Source organism: Nyctereutes procyonoides, unplaced genomic scaffold (genome assembly GCF_905146905.1).
Source record: "Nyctereutes procyonoides isolate TBG_1078 unplaced genomic scaffold, NYPRO_anot_genome, whole genome shotgun sequence".
NCBI lineage: Eukaryota > Metazoa > Chordata > Mammalia > Carnivora > Canidae > Nyctereutes > Nyctereutes procyonoides.
Window position 1 is genome coordinate 24,988,332 of NW_026575159.1, and position 26,710 is coordinate 25,015,041.

Here is a 26,710-nt window from a genome sequence, read left to right on the forward strand (position 1 = left end):
ATCCTGTGATCCAACAATTCTGTTTCTGGCCGCGTACGCAAAAGGACGGAAAGCAGGAGTTCCCAAACAGATCCCCGCACACCCATGTTCACAGCAGCACTCTGCACGAGAGCCAAAACGTGGAAGCAGCCCCAGGCGCCCACGGAGACATGAACGAATAAACAAAACGTGGTCTGTGCCTACAGTGGAAGAGTCTTCAGCCTTAGAGAAGAAAAAGGGAATTCCGACACCTGCTGCAGCACGGGGGAGCCTTGAGGATATTGCGTTCAGTGAAAGAAGCTAATGACAAAGACAAACACTGCCCGATGCCACTTATGTGAGGTCCATAGAGTCCTCGTCAGATTCAGGGACAGAAGGCAGGACAGTGGTGGCCGCAGAGGCCCTGGGGAGGTGACAGTGGGGGAATTTGCATTTACTGGGGGCAGGGTTTCAGTTTTGCAAGACGAAAGCGTTGTGGAGATGGTTGCACAACAACAGAAATGTACTTCATGCCAATGAAGCATGCAGTAAAAATGGTTAGGGTGGTAAATTTTATGTAATGTGTATTTCGCCACCAAAAAAAAAAAAAAAATGGGGGGAAAGAAAAAAGCCTCGCAAGCGAGTCAGGGTGTGTTACTGACCCAACACTGCCCGGGACACATCACATCAGGGTCCCCCACAGCATGGGAGCCGTGCCAGCTTTGAGATAATGAGTTCAGGCCTTACGGTTCCTGAGGTTCTGACCCTGCCCTCCGCCAGGACCAGCCAGCCCGCTCTTCTGAAAACTTGTTCTTGGACAAAGCTCCAGACACACACCACCCCCTCGCCCGCGCCAATCCTGAGCGGAGATGAAGCCAGGAAACCACAGAGAAGGCTGGGCCCACGTTCCCAAGCAGAGCCAAGAACATCAAGCCTTTGCTCGGCAGCCACCCACCACAGGGTCCCAAGCCCACCCAACATCTCCCCATTTCCCTCCCACACATGCCCCACACCTCAGCATCTCCTTCCTGCCTTTGCAGGGAGCGATGGGCTCTTGCTTCTTTGGCCCCCACTCAAACCAGCTTCTTTCCGGGGAGAAGGAGCGGAACGTGGAGAACCAGCTGGTGCAACTTCCTTCCCTCCCCTTGTCCCCCCCATGTCCGAACAATGATCTTCAACCAGTGGAAAGAGGAGGAAAGAGAGAAAACAGAGCAGGGAAGGGAAGGGAAGTCTCCCCCTCTACTTGCCTGAACATCAAACTCTTGCAGGAGGCCGGTGATGGTCTGTGGAGAGAGAGAGAGATGGTCAGTTGTGTCAGTTTCTTGGAGAAAAAAAAAAATACTGGAACACATGGGTCTCTCCCCAAGACCTGAGTCTAGTTTATACCTACCCTCCCTCCTCTGGGGGGGGCCTCTCCAATTTCCTACAAAAAAAGACTTTTATTTTTTTGTCTTGAAGAACAGCCGTCCAGCAGAAAAGTAGACACATTAGCTAGACATTTTTATTTTTATTATTTATTTATTTATTTATTTATTTATTTATTTATTTATTTTTGCGTATAGCCTTGGTAAAAAAAAGATCTGAAGGTCTAAGCTGACCACAAGCTTGAAAGATACAGGAATGTAATTGCCTATTAACCAGTTTCCCTGCCTCTGCCCACTTTTAAACTCAAACCTGATCCTGTCACTCGCCTTAAATTTCTGCCTTGGTTGTCCATCATGAGGGGTCCCGGTCACCAGGGACAGGGCGGGGGGAGCATTGGAAATGTGGCTCTGGGGAGGAGCTGCAACATTCCCAAGAGATGTTGCTGGCATGTTTCCTTTCTGGTCTAGAGACGGGAGTCCAAAGTCCTCTGAAAACTAAGCCCCAGCCAGACCCCATCACCAAGCACCAGGACGGAAGACAGCTCCACTGAGCAAAACGCAAATGAGGGGAAGGAAGTGTTCAGGGAAGCCCCTTGGGACAGCCGGAGCTGGAAGACCAGATTGCCACAGAGGCCCTGCTGCTGGAGGTTGAAATGGCTTCATGCATCCTGGACTGGGTTAAGGACATCAGGGAGTGTGGTAAATTCTGGGAGAAGCAAAGGTGGCCGATGCCCACTGTGCATGAGTGTATTGGTAGGAAGGAGCGGAAAACCCATTCTGCACAGGCCCAATCTTCAAAGTGCCGTGGCAGCCGGATGGGGGGATTGAGAACAGACGTCAGGAACTGTCCGAAGGAAGTCTGATTAAAAATGCTCCGTGGAGTCAGTGTAAGGAATTGGAAGATTTATTACCATAGAAAACCTTGGAAGGAAAGGCAAATATTCACTTTGAGATAGACATGCAACCTGCAGCTGATAATCTCTTAGGTGTTGGGTTTCGAAAACAAAATTTTCCAAAGACACCAGCAGGCTGCCTGAAAAGTATAAATACTGTGTTTAAAAACACATTTACCCTTGGACCCAGAGATGCCGCTCCTGAGAATTTACGCTGGAGTTGCACCTGCAAATGTACGAATGACGTACATCCAAGGTCCAAATGGTGCAAATATGCTGAAGCGCTGTTGGCAATTGTGAAGGGCTGGCATGACCCACACGTCCACAGACAAGGTGCTGCTCGATTAAACCCAGTGGGAGGGATGCCTGAGTGGCTCAGTGGCTGAGTGTCTGTCTGCCTTTGGCTCAGGGCGTGATCCCGGGGTCCTGGGATCGAATCCCACATCAAGCTCCTTTCAGGGAGCCTGCTTCTCCCTCTGCCTGTGTCTCTGCCTCTCTCTCTCTCTCTCTCTCTCTCTCTCTGTCTCATGAATAAATAAATAAAATCTTAAAAAATAAAATTTTAGAAAGGAAACCTGGTGGGATGCTGTGAAGCTGGAAGGGAAGAGCATGCTGCAGACTGCTGCTGGATAGAGGTCTCCAAGAGAGTTCGCTGAAATGAGTAAAGCAAAGCATGCTATGCTACTTCTCACAGCCTTTAAAAGCAAGAAATAAGAACGTGTTGATAGGTACTTGTATCCCCCGGGTTTGTTTCCTTGTTTGTTTTTGAAGACTCTGTCACAGAGCCCAACTGGAAGAGGAACTGGATTCGGAGCCTGTGCAGCCAATAGTGTGGATCGGCAAAGGACGGCCCTCCCCAATCTTTGTAAATAAAGTTTTATTGGAACATGACAAGCCCGTTTGCTCACAGACTGTCGCTGGCCGCTCGCGTGTCGTAACTGTAAAGCTGAGTGGTTGCAACAGACTGAACGGCGGGCAAAGCCTGCGCTATTCATAGTTGGCCCTTTACAGAGAACATGGGCAGAGCCCCGGTGCAGAACGGTAACAGGGATTCTAAAGCACGACCCGCCCCGGGCCTGGCTTCTACTCCTCGTTGGGCCACTGATCTGAATGAACTTGGGTGATCCCCTTCCCATCACAGACCAGTGTCTGTATCTGCACAATGGGGACAGAGATGATGGCCTCACACATTCATAATGAGAAGCCCATGAAATAATGGGCCTAAGATGCAGCAGCGACAGGCAAGGCCACAAAAGAACCAGAAGAACAGTCCATTGACCGAAGGCAGCTGGCTGGCCTGGGTTTGGCCCCATGCCTCATGTTTTGCAACTATGTGACGGAGGACACATTAACTTCCGGAGGCTTCACTTTCCCTTCTGTAAAATGGGAACAATCACAGAACCCAGCACCTAACCAGTCACAGTCTTATTCCGTCATTTGGCACGTCCTAACCCTGAGATACAGCCCAGCGGCAAGCAGGCGCGACGACGCGCTTGAGGCCTGTTAATCCTTATTTTTTAAAGCATCCAGTTGGCCTTCGAATAACTTCACTTTTGAGGCTGAGCCTTCCGTTTTCAACAAGATGTATCGTCACAGGCAGTTACACAGCCCAGTAAGAACCAGCAGGTGAATGTGGTTTAAAACACAATGCCGAGGGCGCAAACGTGAAGGCTTTTTCCAGGCCAGCCCCAGCTGGAGGACAGGCACCTCTGTTTCCCACAGGGAGGCCTCCTCAGCATGGAAGGTCTGACCACAAGGACAAGGAACCTCTTGTCCTTCTGCATTCTTGGAAATTAGGAAGCAGTGGACACGTGCCTATGAGCGTGCACGTGAGCGGAGGGAGCCAGGAGTGTTGTCCACTCACCTCCCCTTTCTCCACCAAAGGCTTCACCTCAGCGAGGTCCACGTCCTGCAGCTCCCGAGACATGTCCCTGCTGTCACCTGCCTGCGAAGGGACAAAGGCCACAGGTCAGCACTTCCCACTGAGAGATGCTGCCCCAAGGAAGCAAATCTGAGGCCCGGGGATGAGCCCCCCTCTGTGGGCAGCATATTACAGTACAAGGCCCCCCCATCCCACTGGCCATTCTTGGATTGGAGGCTGGGAGGGCAAGAGGTAGATTTTCTGGAAGAGGAAACCAAGGCTCATGGATACAACTACCTTCCTGATGAACATTCAAAGCCAGGTCCTCACACAGTCCCCAGGCCCAACCGCCACATCCAGGATGTTCCTCGTGGCATTTTTTTTAAATTAAATTATAATTGGCATACAATATTCCATTTGTTTCAGGTATACAGTAGGAGGGCGGGTGGATGGTTTTACACATTATGAAATGACGTAGGTGGCTAAGTGGGTGAGCATCTGCCTTTGGTTCAGGTTGTGATCCCGAGGTCCTGGGATCAAGTCCCACATCAGGTTCCGTGCAGGGAGCCTGCTTCTCCCTCAGCCTATGTCTCTGCCTCTCTCTGTGTGTGTCTTTCATGAATAAATAAAATCTTAAAAAAAAAAATGAAATGATCACCACAGCAGGTTTGGCCACCATACCAAGCGATTACAATACTATTGACCACAGTCCCTGTGCTGCTATAGAAAACGTAGACAGTAAGCCCTGTGATGATGATCTAAGCAATATTTTGGGGTGTCTTCTCAGGCAAGGGCAACAAAAACAAAAATAAACAAGACTACATCTTGCTGCATTTTAGGAGATCCACACCACTGATCCTAAAGTCAGGCAGCCCCAGGTTGACAACCAGAGGGGATGGAAAGTCACAGGAGGCTCCCCACGCACAGGCTTGGCACGAGCTTCATCCCCCTTGGTCCTCAAAGTAGCCCTAACAGAGGGGTAGTCATACAGACATCCCATGTCCGCCTGTGTGCAGGGTTCCCTGCTCCGTGCTGGTGCTGGTAAGGACCAAGCCAGGACAGGGGATACCTCAAGCTCAAGAGGTCTAAACACTCAGAGGGATTCTAAAAGTAAAAGGATTTTCAAGGCAGCAGGTGGTGGGCGAGAGGGTGTGGGAAGAGCAAGGTGGGGGGAGGCACAACGTGAGGGGATAGACGGTGTAGAGTGGGTGATGTGGAAGCCGGAGGTGGATGGACATAGGGGTTGGCCCGGATTGTCAGGAGGAGATGGAGGGTTGAGATGCAAGTCCTGCCAGTGGAGCAGGATGGGTACCGTCTAGGTTGGGCGTCCTCCGAGATGTGACCGGTGTCTTTGCGTACGCTCTCCGAGGTGCGCTTGGCGCCCTGTGTGCGGTGGTAGAGGCTGCGGGCCAGGGGTGACCCCTTGGATCCCGGCAGTGGCTTGAGCGCATGCTGGGGCATTGGATGGGGTTCGCCTTCATGGTCGCCTGCCTATTTGGTCCCGGGTATGCGTCTGTGACCTCTTCCCAGTACATTGTACTCCGGGGACTGGGGAGGTGCTAGCGGTCCCGGGTGGCCGTCGGTGATCCTCGAGGTCATTCGTGAGGTGACCTAGCCGTGAGGTTCGGCCGCCGGCCACTGTGAGCTCACTGGTCTATGGCCCGCCAGAGCCTGGCAGGAGCAGAGCTCTGGAGCGGGGAAGCTTCGGGGGTGACATGTACTGAGCCTGCTCCTGGGAACTTAATCTGGAAGTGGGAGTTGCCATCATTTATTCTCAGAGCCTGATAATCAAACTAGAAGAATGAGGAGCCCACCGACGCCAGAGTGGGGGCCAAAGACCCCCCCCAAAAGGTGGGTTAGTTAAATGCTGGAGAGGCGGGAGCAGGAGTGGGGGGGGGGCAGCGGGGTGGGGAGAGGCACCAGGTCAAAGACACAGGCCTTCAGAATCAGGAAATTTGGTGAAAAAGAGCCTGACTAAACTAAACCCCTCACTAAATCCCATCTTCTGGGGAGGGATGGTGGCCCCACGTTGCGGAACTCTCCGCAATTCCAGCCTGGGGCCCTCTGGAGACGCAGCCCCAAGAACCCACGAGAATCCTCGTGGTGAGTCACCTCTCAGAGGTGAGCAGACAACAGACCTGGGACCACCCTGAAACCCGCCCCCCTCCCCCCGCCGGTGCCAACACACGGCATTCCGTGGGCAGATCCCCTGGGATGCTCTGGTCTGGGGCCCCAGCACGATTTTCCCCGGTAGATAACTAGCCCCACAAGAATGCCTTTATGCAGCCTTTGGAGTCTATGCTCGAGAACATTCTGAAAACAAAGTCGGTTTTATGTTTGTGAGCATTCCTGGGCAGCTGCCAGCTCGGAGGCAGGAGGCATGAAAAGCAGAGGTCTGTCGGCCTTGCTAACTCAGCGTGTTCATGGTCCCGAGACCCTGGCCGTGGGACACCTCGCCTACACAGCCTAAGGAGCCTTCCAGAAGCCCAGGGCTCCGGCAATGCCACCCTTCACGCTGGGGATGGAAGGTGGGTGGGGGGTCCCCACAGGGAGGGCAGCCCCACCTGCAGGCTCCCCGGGACAGGGAGCCCATCTGTCTTGCTCCGCAAGTTGGGCCACGGCTCGCTTGCGGAATACATCAACGGGTTTTAAGCAGCTGAACAGCAATGCTTGTGTTTGAATTCACTCTTAAATCATCACTAAACCACAAGAGTGAAAGGACCTTAAATGGGGTTACGTTTACATCGACGCAAGCACACGCCATGGTTCAGCCCGGTGGGGTCCCTCCTGGCTCCCAACGCCCGGATCACACTAGCATCGCAGCCTCCCCCGGCTCCCCCATTCTCCTTCAGAACAGAAAAGAGTTTGATCTCTTTTCTGAAGCCTCTTACCCCCCCCCCCCACACACACACCTCCTCTTCCTCCCTGCAACCCAGCTTCCCAGCCCACATGAGGCAGCAGGCCAAACACTGGCCAGTCTCTCTCTTAAATATCAAATACTTGAGAATCACTGATTTTTTTTTTTTTTGGAAGCCCTGGAGGGCCATGGGGAGACTCAGGCGAGGCCCCCGAGAACTATGGCAGTGTTTCTCTGAACAAACAGGTGATTCTGTCCCCGGGGGACATACAGCTATGTCCAGAGACGTCTGTGATGGTCATGACTGGGGGATGCTACTGGTATCTCGTGGGTGGGGGGCAGGCAGGCTGCAAATCTTCCTACACCACACGGGACGGTACCCAGAGTACAATCATCAATAGCGCCGAGGCAGAGACACACTGGTGTAGACCGAGAAGCTTCCATAAGCGTCCTGGGACTCTGAGGTCTGCAGAGAGATTGGATAGAGCAGAGGAAGCTTCTGTACTATTTGTCCCCCGGGAGAGTGGGGGTGCTGGGGGTCCAGGGCAGCCTGTGGTTAATGGATGCAAACTGCCCAGCAAGGGAGGGCTCTGCCAGGACCTCCAGCTGGGTCACTGCCCTTCGCTAACCAAGCCTGCTGAGATGCTCCTTGCACTTTGAACCCTACCGCCCACCCCCCGGCCGCTGGTGGTCAGCCTGCCAGGGCCTGGAAGACAGTTGACTGCTTCCAGCCCAATTCTACTGACTTGGGCCAGTCCAGGGCCAGCCCTCGCCCTGTTTGCTCTCCCTTGCCTGAATCAAAACACGTTGCAAACTTTTCTCTTAGAACCTGTTTGTCTAAAAGAAATCTTAGAAGGAAGCTCAATATAGAAGAACAAATTTACAAAAAAACAAACAAAAACAAACAAAAAAATCCAAAAAGCTCACATGCTTTGGACGAAGTCAGGGAAAGGGCCGAACTGCTGGATCCCCTAGCAGCCCCTTGTCCTCCCCACCCCACCACGGGCCCCCACCGCCCCTGCCTCCATGCCCACCCTCAAACACCTTCTGAGTTCCTAGAAGCACAGACTGAAACAGTGATTCATTCAGAGGTTGCTTCCTGTACTAGGTTCTCCTGCCCAGCACCAAGCGAAGTGTGACAGTACCTGGAAGAGCTCTGCTGACCAGACCTCACTAGGTAGCAAGTTGGGGACCTGGTCATGAGCAGACCCAGCCCTGGCCCACTGAGCTTGCAGACCTGCTTGCCCACTAGGCCCAGTCACGGCCGCCCCCTCTCCCCCACCAGGCCGCACTCTCCGGGAGTCACACAGCCCCATGTACCAGCACCACCACCACCATCACTCTATCAAGGAGGAAGTGGAAGCCTCAGGGGTTGAGGGACAGTCCTGAAACGACCCAGAGCCAGCGCAGATGGAGTGGCTGGGATGGAGAGGGCTCCGATGCTCACAGTTACTTCCTTATCACGCTTTTCCTAAAAAAGTTTTTTCTATGGGTTTCAGATCCACAGCAGCAAGACCACACAGCTCATTCAAGGAAGCAGTTCCAGCAGCACTGGGCATGCTGCTCTGTAGGCAACCGTGATTTCCTTCACCAGGAGGGAGGGATGGGTGGGGGGGTAGCCAGGTTTGGGGAGCTCTGGCTGGTGCCCTCACCCCTGCCCACCCACCAGGCGCTGCTCGCCACTCAGGGCCCAAGATCAGGGGGTCCTCTACCCCAGGTCCCAACTTGGCTCAGCAGATTCTCTCCCTGGGCTTGAGGTGGAATGCTGGATGCCAGTCCCAGCCCCTCTCGGACACCTCCTGGAAAGTCCCAACACAGAACATCAGGTCGCAAAGGGCCAAGGTAACCTTTCAGTGGGACAGAGTGACAGGGCAAGGACACTGGGCATAGTGGGTGGGAGCCCTCTGGCGCCACATCACATGATGATGGATGTGCAGTATCTGCCAACCACGTCTCTAAGAAGCACAGACCAAAGTTCCTCCAGACAGGGAACTGGGGCAGGACAGGTCTCTGGCTAAAACTCCAACCAGGGCCAAAACTGGGCTCCGGGTCCCAGTGCCAGTTGCCAGACTGGTTCACACCACCACCTCCTCCTTTCCTACCTGCTCTCTGCAGAAGGAATTCAGAGGAAACTCATGGCAGAAAAGTAGAAGGTCACCTGGAGCTGGGGGAAGGCTTGAGGGTCAGGTGGGGGCAACATCATTTATGAGCTCTGCACCCCCTACCGAGTTATCTAGCCTCATCGCCTTACATTTGGTTTGCTCATCTGTAAAATGGGTACAACTCCTGCTCCCAGTAAGCAGCAGCATGGCTTAAATTAAAGCCTGGAACACAGAATCTGGCACAAAGCATGGTCCCCGCGCACCTTAGCCACCAGGGATACGTTCCAAGGCCCTCAGTAGATGCCTGGAACTGAGATAGTTCCAAACACTATACACACCCTTTGTTCCTACACACACACACACACACACACACACACACACACACACAAACACCTGTGCTAAAGGCACAGCAAGAGATGAACGACAATAACTGGTAATAAAATAGAGCAGTTATCACATGCTGTAACCGAAGCTACGTGAGTGTGGTCTCTCCTTCTCTCAAAGTATCTCACTGTGCTGTGCTCACCCTTCCTGGGAGGATGCGAGGTGACGTGCCCAGGCATGTGTCATGGTGGCAGGCTACTGATGACCTTCTAACGACGTGTCAGAGGGAGGATCATCTGCTTCTGGACCTTGGTTGACCAAGGGGAACTGAAACCGCGGATTCACAGGGGTAGCTGTCTAAGTAATCAGTGCCTTGTCCTTCCCTGGTGGCCTCAGAGAGACCCAGGGACATATGTGAGGACACAGCCGGTGTTTTATATACACCATGAGCGTCAGAGTCAGCCCAGCAAGGAGGGGGAATGCTCATAGAAGTTCAGCAAGTGCCACCGGGGTTTCCAGAGATTGGACCCAATGTGCCACCATGGGGGTCGGGTCTTCCTGCCGTTAGCAGCGTCGGTCAATGAGTAACGAGGGCCCAAGGAGAGTTGGGCAAATACCTTTCCGGTTCAACAGACCCAGGAGACAGTTAGCAATTAGCTGGACCTCCTGGGTTCCAAGGGAAACCAACACTGGTATTTGTCCAGAGAAGGGAAGAACGTGACCCCAGGGATCTGGGAGGGCAGTGGGTAGAGGTATGTTGGGCATGTGAAGCCTCTAGAAAATTGTTAACCAGTCACGGGGACAGGGAAGGGACACTCGGAGTCTGGGACTCTCAAAAGCCTTGATGGAGCAACAGTAACGCTGGCTGAGGAGTCAGGGCGGGGAAGGCCTGCCACTCTGCTGTCACGTGGCTTTGACCAAGTCATCCATCTCCACCCTGGAGGCCTTGGTTTCCCCATCTGCAAAAGATGCGGCATGCACTGCGTGGACATCACATGATCTACGAGCAATGTGGGGCAGATGGGAGCCCGGGGGGCACATGCTGGACCCAAAGATGAAAGGGTCCTCCTACCCATCTCCGACCTGCGCGGATCCACCCAGGGAACTGAGAAGTCTCAGATCTCTCCCTGTTTCTTCTCTGGAAGACCGAGAGCCTCCCTCCAGCTCTGGTTCTCCACCCAGGGTCTGCACACACTAGTGAGCAAGTTCTCCTGAGCCCTCCAAACTGCCAGGAGGTGGGGCAGCGGGGGTGTACAGCCTTGAAACATCCATGATGTGTCCTGGGGGCTCCGGGATGCACCCAGCCCAGCCCAAGTGGCCACAGGCAGGCCACAATGAGACCCCACACAGACCCACCATGACAAGTAGCAGAGGAATGACTTTTTTTGGCATTTATTGGACTCCAAATTCCATACATCCTCTGAGTTTCACAGGACCCAGAAGCAGGAACCATCATGTTCACCATTTGATAGACAGGGAAACTGAGGCACAGGGAAGAAATGTGCCCCAAGTCACCAAGCATCGAGGTAGCACGGGTTCAAGCAACCTTAGCTGACCATGAAATCAGCTCAGTCTACATGTACGCACACCCTTTGTCCACGTAGGATGTTCTAGGGACGAGCTGCCTGTGACCAGGAGGCTTGTCCTGTGTGGGTCAGCAGAGGGAGGCACATGCTCCTCGTCTCCCTCACACAGTCCCACAGGGTCCCCAAGCTCTGCACAGAGTCCATGTCCTACTCTTTCCTACTCTCCCTCATAGTGCCCACAAAGGTTTCTGTTTTTAGCTCTCCCTGCAAAGCCCCTTCCTTTTTTTTTTTATTTTCCTTTTTCTTTTTTTAAAGTAGGCTCCACACCCATTGCAGGGCTCAAACCCACCACCGTGAGATCAAGACCTGAGCTGGGATCGAGAATCAGACACTTAACTGAGACATCCAGGCGCCCCCAGACACCTTCCTAATACAGCAGTTTCTAGGCTTCCAAAAAAGTGTTGACTGCATCGTGCTATTTGTCCCTTGCTGGGATCCCCAGCAGGAGGTGGGTATTAGCATCCCAGCGAGCAGACGGTTAACCTGAGGGTTAAAAGCAAAGACCCACATGACACCTTCGAGGCCAAGTCCCACTCCTTCCATGTGGGTACTACGAGTGTGGAGAGAGGGGGCAGGCAGACGGCGGAGGAAGAGGCTGACCAGGAGGCATTGTGGACAAGCTTCATCGATTGCGATTGTCAGCAACTGGCCCAGATTTTGTCCCCTCCATAGCATGCCTGGTTTCAAAGCCACATGAAAGTGGTGTTCTTTCCAGCACACTGGGCTCTTTATAGAACAGAATTTAAAGGAGGGGGGTGGCGGAAGAGGGGAGTTGAAATCAATGTGTGCTGCTGCTGATTGGCATAGCATCATCCCGGGATACAGCAATCCCAGAAGGTTCCAGAACAGCCCCATGTCTGCATTAACCTCAAGGACAGCAGCCATGGGGTATGTGTGCCTTGGATACTCCCCTGCCGTACTCCAGATACTTGCTTCTGCTTTTTTTTTTTTTTTTTTTTTTTTTTTTGTCAAGGACATTGTGATGTCAAGCTACAAGACAGTTCATGGGGTCTCTTGATGCCTTCTGGACCTTTTGAAACTCAAGGCACTGGAGAGGGTGAAGAAGCTGGTGGTCTTATCTCCCTATTTTCCTTCTGTAATCAACCTAGTAAAATAAACAATATGGAAGAACCTACTGGACTGTCAAGAAAGTTCTCCAGTTCAGGGGAATGGAAGTGGAGAACAGAGCTCTCTTGGAGAGATAAATGGTCAATAAAATGGTACAAATGCCATTCAGAGGGGACAGCCAGACTAGAAAATTCCCGGAGGGCCCCCTTCCTGCTTTGCCTGGAGCCTGCTACTCAGCAGCATTCAAGGAATTGCTTGAAGCCAAAAGAATGGAAAAGGAACCTCCCGAAAGAAAGCGAACCCCAGCTGTGCTCATTTCCTGGGTACAGGCCCGGAGCTGAAATGGGACATCTCTGTGGCCAAGCAGAGCACTGAACTCGCCAGGGGGTCCAGGACACGGAGCAGGAAGAGGGAAGGGCTGGCAATCCATCGCTGCCCACCCTCTCTCTGCAACGCCACTAGGGGAGCTTCCTGAAGGTTCTCAGTGCAGTTCTGGCAGCTCGATCAATTTGTTTGGCAGACAGAAGACCATCTGAGGGGACAAGCAGAATAATGGGGAGTCCGAAGGAGGGCACTGGTGGGATTCAAGGATGTTTCTGCAAATCTGCAGGGCAAGCATGAGCTGCACTGGATGGTCTGTGAGATAATTTGTTGAAAGCATACAAATGGAGCCAGTGTTAGCACAGGACATGGAAATAGATTCTTCCTACAAAACCCTTTGTCCCAGAGGTGGGATGACTGCCACACTGACAGGATCCTCGCCTTGCTGCTTCCACCCTCTGGATGGCCTTCCGATCGTTTTCCTCTTAAGGAAGTAACTTAATAAATGGAGGGTGTCTTCTGAGCAACATTAACTGAGCACCTACTAAGTGCCAGGCCCTCTGGTCTACAGGAAAAGGGTAAACAGAGATTCAACCCAGAATGATCTAAGGAGGGCACTCACCCTGGCAGGCCAGCCTGGAAAGGAGAGCCAGGGAGGGCTTTGTGCAGAAAGGAGGCCAGTTCAGTGCTTGGAAAGGAGAGCGGAGAGGAGACCAGGGTTCCCAGCTGGGGGTCCTCAGAACCGCATATGTCTGAAGCTCGTACCCACATCTGGGTGGTGCCCAGAGAGTGGCCCAGAATCTTCTCAAAGCCAAGAGAGTGAAGCTGGGCTTGAGACAGAGAACAGGATGAAGCCCTGGTCCCCATCCGCCCCTTCAGGCAGAGCTGCACGGAGGTGTAAAATTCACACTTGGACTGAGGTCACCACAGATTTAAGAGAGAAAAACTGTAAAGTAAAAGATGAACCCCAGATGCGAACGAGCTTCACCTCCCACCACCTCAGCTGGAGGAACACCATTGGACTGGGGCAGCCTAGATATAGAGCCTGCCCCGAATCTCCCTGAGGGGAGCACATCTCATCCCTCAGGACACCACCTCCAACAAGCCTGGGCTGGCCGGGCAGGAGGCCAAGAGGGTGTTAGGAAACTCACCTCCGGCTCCGCAGCAGACTCTGCCTTCCATCCATCTCGTCTCCAGATGGAAAGAGAAAATAGAATGGCAGGCCTGAGACCAGACTGGGGCCAGGGAGGTAGAAGGGCGGCATGAAACGCATCCAGGAAACCAAGTTCTTGCTTCAAAGACAGGTCCAAAAGGGTCTGGGAGGCATCAAAGGTTGACACTAGAGGGAAAGGTCCAGGGTGGCTCACCTGGAACAGGACCCCATTCACTTGATTCTAGACAAGCAAGTCACCTGCCCATGCCTCAGTTTTCTGAGCTGGGAAATGGCAAGAAGGTCTCCTATCTCCACTGCAGGAAGTGATGCTCTGAAACCACAAGGCATCTTAGCCACGGAAGAGCCGCTTACAGAGCACCAGGTTCTGGTAACATGGGAGTATGGGCCACTCTGGCCTCTCCTGTCCTTTCCCTCTCCCCCATCAATCTAGAGAGGATGACCTCAACTCTATCTGCCCTGATCCACCTCAGAAAGCTCCGAAATGGTACAGATTCCCAGGCTCCCCCACCCCAGACCTCCTGAGGCTGGAAACCTGCATTTCAGACAAGGTTCTCATTACATTTTTAGGCAGTCTGCATAGGCTTAGCCTTTTATTTTTTTTTTTTTTAATATTTTTTTTAATTTTTATTTATTTATGATAGGCACACAGTGAGAGAGAGAGAGGCAGAGACACAGGCAGAGGGAGAAGCAGGCTCCATGCACCGGGAGCCCGACGTGGGATTCGATCCCGGGTCTCCAGGATCGCGCCCTGGGCCAAAGGCAGGCGCCAAACCACTGCGCCACCCAGGGATCCCAGGCTTAGCCTTTTAGAAGAACTTCAAGAAGCAAAACTGGAGCCCAGCCCTGGCAGGAGCTTTCACCGGCATGCGCACACTTAGGACAGAAGTCCGTGACACCGACTGCCAAGGGAATGCCTTGAGAAATGCAATTCATGGGAATCATTGACAGCAAACACCTAGGCGGTGTTCCCACGTGCCAGGCACTGTTCTCCGCTCTTTGCAGGAATTAACTCAGTTAATATTTGCATGTCCCCGTGAGCCAGTGTCTGCTATTCCCACTTTACTGGAGAGGAAACTGAGGCACAGCGCCCCCGATCGCCTCTGGGCTTTTCATTCTAGCTTCGTCCAGTCACCCCAAACTGCTATCAGGAAAAGGAACAAAGGCTTGGGTGTCTGACTCTCGGGTTTCAGAGCCTGGCTCTCCCATCTTTAGCCACACGGCCACGAGGAAGTCTCTTCAACTCCCTCGGCCTCGTTTTTCCCATCTATCCAATGGAGCCAACACAACTCTGGCAGAGCTCTGGCCAGGATGACAGGGGGTGGGGGATGCAGCAGCTGACTAGGAGGGAGGGTGTCCTGCCCCTCCCTGCCCCCTCCCAGCCTGAGTCAGGCCTCCTGCCCGCCAGAGTCTTAGATGCTGACTCATCACCCTGGCTTCCTTTCTGAGGCACAGGGACTTTGAGTCACGCCTTGGATGAGATTCTCTGGAGTTGGGTCTCAAGGAAGAACTGCAGCTTCAGGCCACCAAGAAAACACACAATGAGATCTTTCTTCCCCATCCATGCCAGGGCAAGCTGAGGCCAGGACGGGTTCAGCAAGCCTGGTGGGGAGCCCCCCGCTCTGTTGGGATCTAAGCTCCAACCTGGTGAGGGCAGCCAGAGTCCAGCCAACCACCCCTCAGCAGGGCTACAGCCCTTGCTTACTGGACTGACCCTGCTAAGTTCTCAAGAACACCTCATTGACCCTAAATAGTCACCACGTCCTGCCTGGAAAGTGGCCTCACGGAGAAACTCAGCGAAGAGCCAATGTGTGTTTGCCCTTCTCAAAGCCACAGTCAGGGGGCAAGAGTCAAGACCAAGAAGCCCCTTCACCACCTTCAGTCCCAACCAGAGGGGTCTGGAGGGCCAAGTTCCAGCTCTGGCTCAGCCTTGGCAAGTCACGCCCTGTCTCTGGGCCTCAGTTTCCATCTGTAAAATGGGGAAGAAGGTACATTCAGAACTTCTGTGAGTTTTTAATTCTATTCCAAGTGATCAGATCAATTGCTAATAATCCTGGATTTGCTTGCTGCTCCAGGAGATCCCCCTATGGGGAGAGAAGACCCCACAAAAGGTGCTGGGAGGTCTCCCTGGAAACCCAAATCAAACACACCGCCCCAATGGTCAACTCCACTCAAGAGATTATAGGGTAATGGGGGCAGAGGGAAGGAGCCTTTCCATTTCCATTCATTCAATGCATGTGTTTAACTCCTCTCAAGTGTCAGGCCCTGGGCCAGGTACCACGTAACTGGGTGAGGCAAGCAAAGCCTTCCTTCTCACCCTCTTGTGGGGGACAAGATCCCACAAAACTAAGAGGTCACAGGTCAGGGGACACCCTGGGTTTCACGGCTTACGGCTTACACCAGGGCACTGTTCCCCATCATCACTACATCCCCTATCCCCCACCCCTCGGCCCTCACCCTGAGCCCCACACCAGCACTCACCACCTTCGCCTGCATTTCATCCCTTTGCTGGTGAACCCCCAAAGGCAGAGGCTGGGGTTTGCACTCTCTGCACCTTGCTTATTTCAATTCACATTTGCCAAAGTCAGTAAAGACTCAGAATTTCGGTACAGCAGGCAGGGCTGGTGGGGTTGCTTTCAAATCGCATTTTCACAGCAGGAGCACCGTTTACATTTCAATATTTGGTTCATTTGAGGTGGCTGAGAACGGGAAGCTCGGCCAGTGGACATTAGGAAGAGACTAGGGCTCCCCTGTGCCGCCAGGGGCTGCACTGGCTTCCCGTCTTCAACCTTTTCCCAGTAACTTAAAGGAAGCAAAGAAACTGAAGTCCCGGCCCAAGGGTGAAGAAGACCTGAGCCTGAACGTCCCCTAACCAGATTCCCCCACACACACACACTGGCTGCCAGGCACCTCCCCCGCCCAGCCGCAGCCCCGGTGCTGCCCCTGACCCACAGGGACATCTGACAGCAGAGGCGACAGACGGGAGAGTGGCTGGGGGGCGGGGAGGGGGCGGTTAAGGCGCAGATCCACTAAATCCCAGCTTCAGCCCGTAAAGTGACAGCGTTGGTGCCCGCGCGTCCCCCCCTCCCCACCGCGGCCCTCCACTCCCCACCCCGCCGCCCGGGGGCTGAATCGGAGACGGCGGAGGGCCCGGGCAGGGCGCAGCAATTCCAGCTGCTGTTCCCCCGGGAGGGCAGGAGAGGCGGGCCCCGGAGGCAGGGAGACCGGCGAGCGGGGGAGGTGGGCGGAGGCCAGAATGACGCCACTCGCGGCGGGGGCCAGCGCTGGGCCCGCACTTGCCCGCGCGACCCCTGGGGACCGGGCCACTCGGGGGGCGCACCCTGCGCAGGGGCGCGCGCGGATGGCACGCGCGCGGGGACCCTCCCCCTTACACACACACACACACACACACACACCCCACCCCGGCTTCCAGGCTGAGGCGGCCCCCGCCCCTGAGATGCATATCGCTGGGGGTGGGAAGCGGACACACCCACGCGCCTTTCTCCAGCCTCAGCTCGCCGCGCTCTCCTGCCCACCTCCTTTCTACACACGCGCGCTCACGCCCGCCTTCCCCACACACCCCGCGCCCCCGGGGATACACCCGACCCCGACACGCGCGTGCACACACACACGCGCACACACACACACACACACACACACGCGCGCTCTCCCTGGCCCTCCCCGCGGCTCCCGCTTCCAGGCGCTCTCGGGCCCCAGGCGCCAGCTGTGACTCCAGGGGTGTGTCTGGAGGTGTTCCCCCGCCGGCTCTGCACCCCTCTCCCCGGATCCCACTTTCCCGGCTGCGGAAAGGTGAGCGGGGACCTGCGCTTCCTCCGCTTGAGCCCCCGTCCCCCGCCCTCTCCACTCCGGCCGCGCCCCAAAGCCCCTCCTCGCCCCCGCCGCAGGGTCGCCCCGCACTTGCAGCTCCGAGGGCCACAAAGGGCGGTCCAGAGGCTGCAGCAGCACCCACGGGCGGTGGAGATCGACTCCTCCCTGCCCGGCGGCCCGGCGGGGCCGCGCTTACCGAAGGTGCCGGGAGGACGCGCGAGCGGGGCCGGAGCCGGGCTGCGGGCGAGGCGGGGCGCGCTCCGAGGCGGCGGCGCGGGGCCAGGCGAGGTTTGTTTATGCCCCGGCGGCCGGCGGCTTTATAGGCGCCGCGGCCCCGCCCCCGCGCCGGCCCCGCCCCGCCCCGCCCCCCGGCGCCCGCACACCGCGGGGACACACCCCTCCCGCTCCCGCTCCCGCTCCCCCTCCCCGCCCTCCGCCCGCCCGGCCGGGGCAGAGCGCGGAGGGCGCCCGCCGGGGCCGCCGCCTGTTGCGCAAGCCTCTGCAGGGGCGCGGCGGGGAGGGGCCTGAGGGCCGGGGCTCCCTCCGCCCTCCGCCCTCCGCCCTCCGCCCTCCCCCTCCTCCGTCGCCCGGAAGGCCGGGGCCGCGGTGGGCGCGGGTGCCCCCCACCCCACCCCCGGGGTGCGTCCGTGTGCTCGCGCCCGTGCACGTGTCTCCGTGGGGCCCGATGACATCTCCGGGCCGCGGAGTTTCTCGAGGGCCACCGCGCCACGCCCTGACATCCCTTGGGGGCGACTCCGCACTTCCTCCAAGTCTGGAGACCTGAGCTCCCCACCCCCAGCCCCACTGAACTGCCTGCCCGGGGTCCTTGGGTCCCCCCCCACCGCCCACCGCCCACCCAGCAGCCCCCCTTCTCCCGGAGATGCTCACTCCGTGCCCCTTCCTTGTTGCATCATCTCTCCGCTGAAACCCTCCTTCCCCGGGAATCTCGTCCATCTTGTTCACCCCACGGATCTTCTGGGCACCCGGTCCTAAGCCCACCACCAGTCCGGGGGGGGGGGGGCCTCCTTCCCTCCTTTCCCTCCCAGCGGCCTGGCTCCCCTCCCCCGGGAGGGAGCCCCCGGCTGGGAGGATCCTCACCCCCTTCCTCTCCTGCTTCCCAGAACTTGTCCCCAGCACCCTTCCCACCCTCAGCTATCCTGCTCCGCTGCTGCCTTGTTTTTGTTTTAAAGATTGCCTCCGTGTTCTCAACCCACACTGCGTATTAGAATCCCCAGAGGAACTTAAAAAAAAGAAGAAGAAAAAGAGAAAAAAAAAAGGAAGAGAAAAGGTGCATATCAGGGCTCCATCCTAGGCCAGTTTTATCAGAACCTCGGGGAAGGCAGACAAGGGATTGGGGTGTTTTAAAAGCTCCACAGGTGGTTGTGACGTGTGGCCAGGTGAGAACCACTGCACTAGAGGAGCATCATTTTATAAGTAAAGGAAGACCCTGTCACTGTCCCCAGGCCCCTGCCGGGATTTGTCCTGGCAGGATCCCGTGCCCTTCCCCCCCCCTCTTCTGGCTGATGATAAACCTGTTCCCTCCACAGGCCCATGCTCCACTCAAGGCAAGGGACCTGGCTCCCTGCATCCCTTTTGCCTCCATAGGCCCTGACATTTACTTATCCTGTCATTCCACAAATATTTATTGAGCCACTGCGATGAGCCAGCCTCTGTGCTCAGCCACTGGGAAAAGGACTGAGGAGGCAAAGTCCTCCCCCTCAGGAGCTCGGCATAGGAGGAGACCGAGTCTCTGTTTCCCCAACCACACGAGAAGTCCATACTGGGGTCGTTAGTTCCACACCTAGATCAAGCACCCACTAGGTCCAGGCACTCTCCTAGACACTAGGGTTAAGGTCATGAACCAAAACTTTGCCTCCCCTAGAGCCACCCTGCTCTTTGAACACCCTCCCGGATCCAGTAGTCTTTTACCCACTCCCATAAATCTTTTTTCCCTTTCCTCCTCTGCCTTGGCTTTCAACAAGCATTTATTGAGCACCTATGGTTTGTTACCTGCCAAAGATATAGAGTCAAATTCAAAGCTATGGAGGAAGCTGCCTACCCTTTCCTTCAACGACAAATTAAAACGCTAGTATGTGGGTCGAAGAAGGGCATTTTGCCAAGAGAGGCCATTTCCACCCCCTTTGAGGAAGTCTTTGGGGGCAAAACACTCAGAGCAGCCCAGGCCTGCAGCCCGCTGGCCCCAACCTTGCTCTGTGGGAACCTCAACTTTCCAGAAGACAGTGAGCAGAGAATGAATTCAGGCCCAGGGGAGGGAAGGTGCCAGATTCATAGAGGAGAAAGAGAAGAATTGGAATTGCAGAGGAGTAGAATTTCAGAGAGCAACAGAGTTCCAAAACCAGATTGAAAGGTGCTGGTTGCAGAGTCCAAATCCACTTGGAGGCGATCTACGGAAGGTGCCACAGATCCCACACCTCGTCTCCCCTAGGTGCAACACAGCCAGTTTCCCCTCGTGTTTCACCGTGTTGTTTCTTCCACTGAGCACCTGATGAGACCATTTTCATGTCCTCAAGGTGGCCCCACTAGAGGACCAACTGACGGTGGTACAACTCGAGTTGCACGCGGGAGTAGGAGATGCTCAGCCTCAGGAGCGACCCTAGCTGCTAAGAGCCGCCCACCACACCCCCACACCCCCAGCCCAGCCCAGCTGAGGCAGCAGAAGCGCTTGGAGCCAAATGTGGATGCAATTGAATTGAGCTGTTTAAATTATTTCTCTTTCTCGCTGGTCAGCAATAGAATTCGATTTGCTTAGTAAATGCGTATGTGCTGCAAATCCACCACGGGATGAGACTGGAGTTTCTGGACTCATGTCCTCTGGAAAGTTCTATGTAGTAACACCTTAAATTTGATCATAGACCATCCTGACCAGGAGGACCATAGGGCTTATCTATTCCCAACCTTCTTGCTTTGAATTCATGGGGATTCAGGGATGAGAGAGGCCCAGGAGAGAACCGGAGTTCAGGAGAACACCTGCTTCCAACACTGAAGAGCTTGGGTCACCCCGGCTCTCGGCACATGTCTCTTCCACATGCACCTGGAAGAAATGGAAGGGAGAGGATGTCAGAACTTCCCACCACAATTTAGAAGCCTGAGGCTAAATATGTCCCATATTTTCTTCCTGATAAGATGAGAAAATGTCCCTGAAAAGCCAGCATCTCCCAGCTCCATCCTGGAACCCCCCTCTCCATCCTCCAGAATCCACATTTCCCTCCCTTCTGGATCATTCTAATGAACAAGTACACGTTCACTGCAATTCACGACCCCTCCTATCATCCCAACTGCCCTCTGGTTACTGTTTACCTATTAGTCTCCCCACTTCTCTCCACCAAACTACTCTAAATAGGTGTCTATACACACCTCTCCACCTCCGTATGTCCACTTCCTTTGGCTTTTCAGTGTTTAATTTATAAAGATCCTGGCCGAAAAATTTTGCCAAGCTTGTTAGGAAAAACAATTGCCTTCCCTCCCCTGCCCACCTCACTGTCTCTACATCCAAGGCCAAATGCTTGGATTTCCTGCCTCAGCATCATCATCATAAACACACACACACACACACACACACACACGAGTTACCTCTCCTAGGGTCGCTGTGAGAAATATATGAGCAAACACATGTAAAGTGCCTAGAACACTGCGTGGCATGTAAGAAGCTCTTGATAAAGTGTTAGCGGCCATCATCATCATCATCATCACAGTCAGCATCCCAGCCCACCTTCCCTGGCATATTGCAGTGTACCTGATTCATACAGAAACCCAGTAAAATATTGGTGGAGTAAGTGAGTGGACTCAAAGACAGATTTCCAAATTCTCCATACTTTGGGCAGCCTCCCTTGGACTTTGTCAGGACAGGGAGGGATCTTTCTGCTTGCTTTAGGAGTCCATGTCGGAGGACCTCCGTGCATGCACCTCTGTAAATCCTCCCATGAGAGCATGCCTGCCCTGTGATATCCAGCTGGGAGCAATGGGGGGTGGGTGTATGGGCAGGAGGTACAAAGGAGCAATTCTAAGGAGGCTGGATGTTAGCCTGTGCTCAGGGCACATAATAATGATCCTTTCCTTCAAACATAAGTGAAAATGTATATAACTTTGGGCCCATAGAAAATAAGTTTCTCAAAAAAAAAAGGAAAGAAGAAAGAAAGAAAAGAAAGAAAGAAAGAAAGAAGAAAGAAAGAAAGAAAGAAAGAAAGAAAGAAAGAAAGAAAGAAAGAAAGAAAGAAAGAAAGAAAGAAAATAAGTTTCTCCTTCCTCCTGGTATGTAATAGTTTATCAGGGCTGCTCTAATGAATCACTACAAACTGGGTGGCTTCAAACAATAGAAAGGCATTAGCCCCTAGTTCTGGAGGCCCCGGAGTCAAAAAGCAAGGTGTCCGCAGCGCTTTGCTCCCTCTGAAGGTGTTCCCAGCTTCCAGTCTGTGCTGGGGGTGCTCGATGTCTCTTGGCTGGTGGCTGCATCCCCCCCTCCATCCCTGCCTCTGTCGTGTCATGGCCTTCTCCCTGGATGCTTCTGTCTCTGGCTCTTCTTTCCCAAGAAGGGCACCAGTGAGATTGAATTAAAGGCCCACCCTAATCCAGTATGACCTCGTTGTACCCTGAAATAATTACATCTGCAAAGACCTTATTGCTGAATTAGGTCACATTCTGAGGTTCCCGGTAGAAATGAATTTCAGGGGCACGGGATTCACCCCAGTATGTGGCTAATGCGTGTTTCACAACGATTTGTAGTGGATTTGCAAAGACCTGCTTCTTGGCCCGCCGGGGTCGAGCTCAAGGATGCTGCTTTCAGATGGTCTCACAGGGACGCCTTCCTGGCTTTCCAGCAGCTGCCCTGCCTTTGACATCTGCCCCTCCCTGGTTCCCTTCGGCCCCTGCTTGGCTGTCATCTTGAGCAACCTAATCACGGGTCCTGCCTAATTAAGGCTTCTACTCCTCTGGCTGCCTACCAAGCGGGCCACCCCCTCCCCGGGTGGCCACGCAGATGCCCTCGTACATGCCCAGACGTCCCCCTGCCTTGCCCAGGCTCTGGGTTACTCATTCATCCTTCCCCTCACATCCCCACCTCTGAACTTGTGCCCACACTGCTTCTCCTTCCAGAAAGCGCCCTCCCCGCCCCGCACCCCCCGCCCCTACATACACACACACACACACACACACACACACACACACACACGCCTCCTTTCCCTATGGAGATTTCATTCACTGGGGGAAAACACAGATTACTCACTCCTCATTTCACCTCTCTTACTTCCTGCCCATCTTTCCCTGAAGGTAGGCATATGGGGTGTCTTGCACTGTCAATGATGGGGGAGTGGAAGTGACCTGTGTCACTTGGATGGGAACCTTGCTCTCTTGCCACTGCTACAAGCAATAACCCAGATCGTGTGGGTTCCACCCCTTGGGGCCCGGCAGGAGGAGATACGATGCAGAGCCCCCCAGCTGAGTCAAAGTAGATATGTGACCTGGGAAAGAAATAACCTGCCCCTAGGACCTTGAGCAGGTTTGTCACCACAGCCCCCACAGCCCATCCTGACTGGATCACTGCCCTTCAAGGCCATGCCAAATGTCAGCTTTTCCAGGAAACCTCTCTTGTTCTTCTCCAACAAGATTCACTTTTCAAATTCAATACATAGCTGTCAAGCATTTGCAAGCCATTCAAGCACTGTGTGAGGTTTAGGAACAAAGGGATGAATAGAACGATGGCATGCCTGTGTCCTTGCAGGTGTCCTCAGGTAAGAACAGAGGGTCTTGGAAGACTCCGTGAACTAAAAGTCTCAACTACTCCGAAAGGTCTGGAAAAACCGTCCTAGAAAAGGGATGTTTGAAGCAGGCAGCTATGAGATGAGGCATGAGGCGTGGTGGGGACCAGGACTGTTCCTGGAGTGTTGCATGTTTTCCTTTCTTTTCATTAGTCAGAACTAGTGTATATGCAGCATCAATCTGCTTTCAAATGGCCGAAGCAATCAAAGGAAGGGCATATCTATGGGCTCCTGCAGCAGTGAAGTCCAGTCAAAGCTGGCTTCAGGCACAGCCGGAACCAGGGCCTGACGTCACCTGGCCCCTGCCTCTCCAGCTCTCGGTATCTCTCAGACGAGTTGACTCCAACTTGGCTTTGTTCTCAAGGCAGGTCCTTTCTAGATCAATCAGAAGGTTATCAGGAAATCCAGGTCAGTGAGCTAAAGAATTCCTCATCTCCAAGGAGGGCAGAACCCTGGGAAATTTTCCTTGATTTTCTCTGAGAGGCCGTGGTTGCTGCAAGGAGCCCCAGTGGATGCCTGGCCGGCACTCCTCCTAAAATTGCTGACCCTTGGCCCTCCGCCCACCTTCCTGGCCTGACCAGCTACCTTCACCATCACTACCACCACCGCGAACTGTACCTTCCAGTCAAACCTGCCTGCCTGGCCTGGCCTGGCCCGTGGGGCACCCCCCACACCATGTATGCCTTTGCCTGGGCCTCTGTAGGCAGAGCTCGCAGCTCCTCTCTCTTGGGAACACACCAACTTGCACAGGGCCGGCAGGTGATGTCTGCTTAGTGAATGTAAGGAAGGAGGGCGGGATGAAGGGGCTTTGAACGTCTATACAGACAATCAGCTTATAACTACCATCGCTTATCTTGATTCCATTGGCTCCTTTGTGCTTTCCAAACTTTGATCTGCTTCTTTTTCCTCCGAGGCTGCATTTCCCTTGCCCGCAGAGGTGCTTACTGGTGCTCCCAGCGAACGCTCAGTCTTTGAGAAGTCAAACCTGAACCTGAGTCTCCCCACTGGCTTCTGACTGATACTCCCCACCCACCACCACCTGGGATCCAGAAATGCAAAAGGATTTTGTTGCAACCATGAAAATCTCTTGCCAACCAGATTGCAGAAAGAACATCACATGACTTTGCATTCCTTGTGTTAAATTGAAGCTGGGTCAGCCTCCTTCTGCTGGACCCGGTGGTGAATTCCATCCTTGTCAATAAATTATCCTGCCCAGTGTTATTACAATTAGGAAGGCAAGCAGTGCTTTCTGAAGCTAAACCAAAATGACTCTCCTGTTCACCCCTTGCTAGGAGCCTCCTAAGCCACGACTCAGTGGTAACACTGATTCTGCACGGCCTGCTGCTCCCTCTTTCTGGACAGAATCTGAAATTTTCATCCCACGCAGGCATTCTAGCAATGTGTGCCTTTGACCACCACTAGGATCAAATTTAAGAGAAGGAGTCTCAGCGATCGACCCCCACTTTGGGGAACACAGTGCAAGCATTCGCCCTGCAGGCTGCAAAGTGCTCTGTGTGTACAGGGGAGGGTGGGCCATAGAGAGAGGAGTTAGTGCTATTTTTCAAGGTACCAGAAGACCAAGGCCTAGCTGTCCTGGTCCTAAGCAGAGAAGGGAGGCCTGTGGAGGGGAAACCAATATGCCCTTATTCAATCTGGTGAGGATCGATGAGTTCACCTGAGCAGGTGGACAGGTTCGTACTTAATAGTCTTCTTCCTATAAGGGCAGAGCATGGGGATGTTTCAAAAGGAAGTCCCCCACCCCCTCGTCCTGTTGGCCATGTGGGTGCCCATTTCACTGATGAGGAAGCTGAGGCCCGGAATTGATTAATGACACAAAGCAATCCATCTTGGTCCAGGCCTGGCAAGGTAGTCCCAGTGACTGACTGAGTTCATGATTGCTGGACACAGCTGTTGCCATGAGCCGGCCGTCCCTGAGGAGGAGGAAACATAGCCAAGGAGTGTCAGGAGAAGGGAAAACGTGGTTGCCGCAGTCCCACCAGCCAGCGAGGCGAAGCAGGGGACAGAGCCCCCAGAGCCACCTCGGGGGCCAAGGTACATCCTGAGTCACCCAGTCTTCCTGAAACATACAGTCCCTAGAGTATATAGCAAGTTGAAATGTGCACTGGTCCAGGGAAACAGTGATTTTACCTTGAATGCAGGAGCCTACAGTGTGAGTAGACCAGGCCTTAATCCTGAGCATATCATAAACTAAGAAATGCTATAGAAATGGTTGCTACCATAACAACAACCAAAATTTAAAAATAAGTATTCCACGCAGAATTGCAAGAAAATTCAGATAGGCACGAAATGCATACAACAACCAAAATTTTAAAAAATAAAATAAAAAATAAAAAAAAATAAACAACCAAAATCACACACACACACACACACAAAGACAGAAAATAGACCACCCCTCAGTAATAATCTCTATTACTATTTCAGTGCTTGCTACTCCAGTAATTTTTCTATGGGCATGTATGGTTTGTATGTGTGTGAAAATGTACATTAAAAATTTACGACAGCACTTAATTATAAGTAGGTCCTTCGACGACAGCCTGTAAAAATGACTATTGACTTCGTCATAATATGTTTTTCTCACATAACCAGATGTGATGGACATCTTTGCAGTTGAAAAAAAAAATCTGCCTAGACGTTTCTTTTTATTTTCTTATCATAGGACACAGCATATATGGAACAGAACATGCATCAAGCCTTAAGTGTACAGTATAATGGGATAATTATGAAATGAATGCCCCAGAGTACATAGCAACTACCCAGGCCAAGACGGGCAACACGGCCACCCAGTGGAAGCTCAGGCTGCTACTACCACCCCATCCATGGGGCAATGAGATTGTTCTTAAAAATGCATAATATTTATTCCATTACACCAGATGGACCACGCTTCATGTCATGGTTCTAATAAGAATAGTGAATACCTCTTTAGCACAAAGGTACTGGGGAGTGCTGTAAACCATTCTCACTCAATAACGATAATCTTCACCACGTCTCCAAGATGTAGGCTACTATTTTTATCATCCTTACTTTATCAATGGAAAAACCGAGGCAGAAAAAATATAAAGCAATTTGCTCAAGATGCCCCGCGAGTAAGTGGTAGGGCTAGGAATCAAATCCAGCCAGCCTAGCTCCCAACTCTGTCCCTAACCACCATGTCTGGATGGTCTCCAAACCCACATTCTTTCTCCTAAACCACCAAGTGCCTTCTAAATGCAAGGGGTTCTGCAAACACTCTTCTATGTGATGTCGGTGGGAAGATGCTTGGAGCCGACATTGTAGCTGGAAGACCCGGGCAACCAGAGAGAAAGCACCTGGCCCTCCGTCCTAGGCCTGTGACTCTGAATCCTCAGCACAGTCCCAGGTCACACCTCTGATGAAAGGGGAAAAGGCCTTGGTGATGATGTCACCGTCTCCCTGGCCACCTCTCCCCCATCGCCGGGGTCAGTGGGGCTGCGTTCTCTGAAGTGGTCATAGTGGGTTTAATCATGATGTGAGGGACCGTGGGAGGCTTCCTGTGGCTGATTATTAATAGAAGCTGAGGAAGGTGTGCACACGCTCAGGGATAGGCCAGTGGCGTGGGGTGAGAGGCCG

The 26,710-nt window shown here is 53.6% G+C and overlaps 1 protein-coding gene across 1 annotated transcript in view; it reads right to left on the reverse strand.

The window, feature by feature from the left end:
* The window catches only part of NDRG1 (N-myc downstream regulated 1), a 56,981-nt gene extending 39,362 nt beyond the window's left edge, over positions 1–17,619 (reverse strand). Inside the window, exons 1-3 of the mRNA XM_055314332.1 lie at positions 17,530–17,619; positions 4,080–4,160; positions 1,206–1,241 (exon numbers count right to left, since the gene is read on the reverse strand). Of these exons, the coding sequence (XP_055170307.1) occupies positions 1,206–1,241; positions 4,080–4,142 (99 nt within the window). The 5' untranslated portion in view covers positions 4,143–4,160; positions 17,530–17,619. The remainder of the gene's footprint in view (positions 1–1,205; positions 1,242–4,079; positions 4,161–17,529) is intronic.
* Between the last annotated feature and the right edge of the window lie 9,091 nt (positions 17,620–26,710).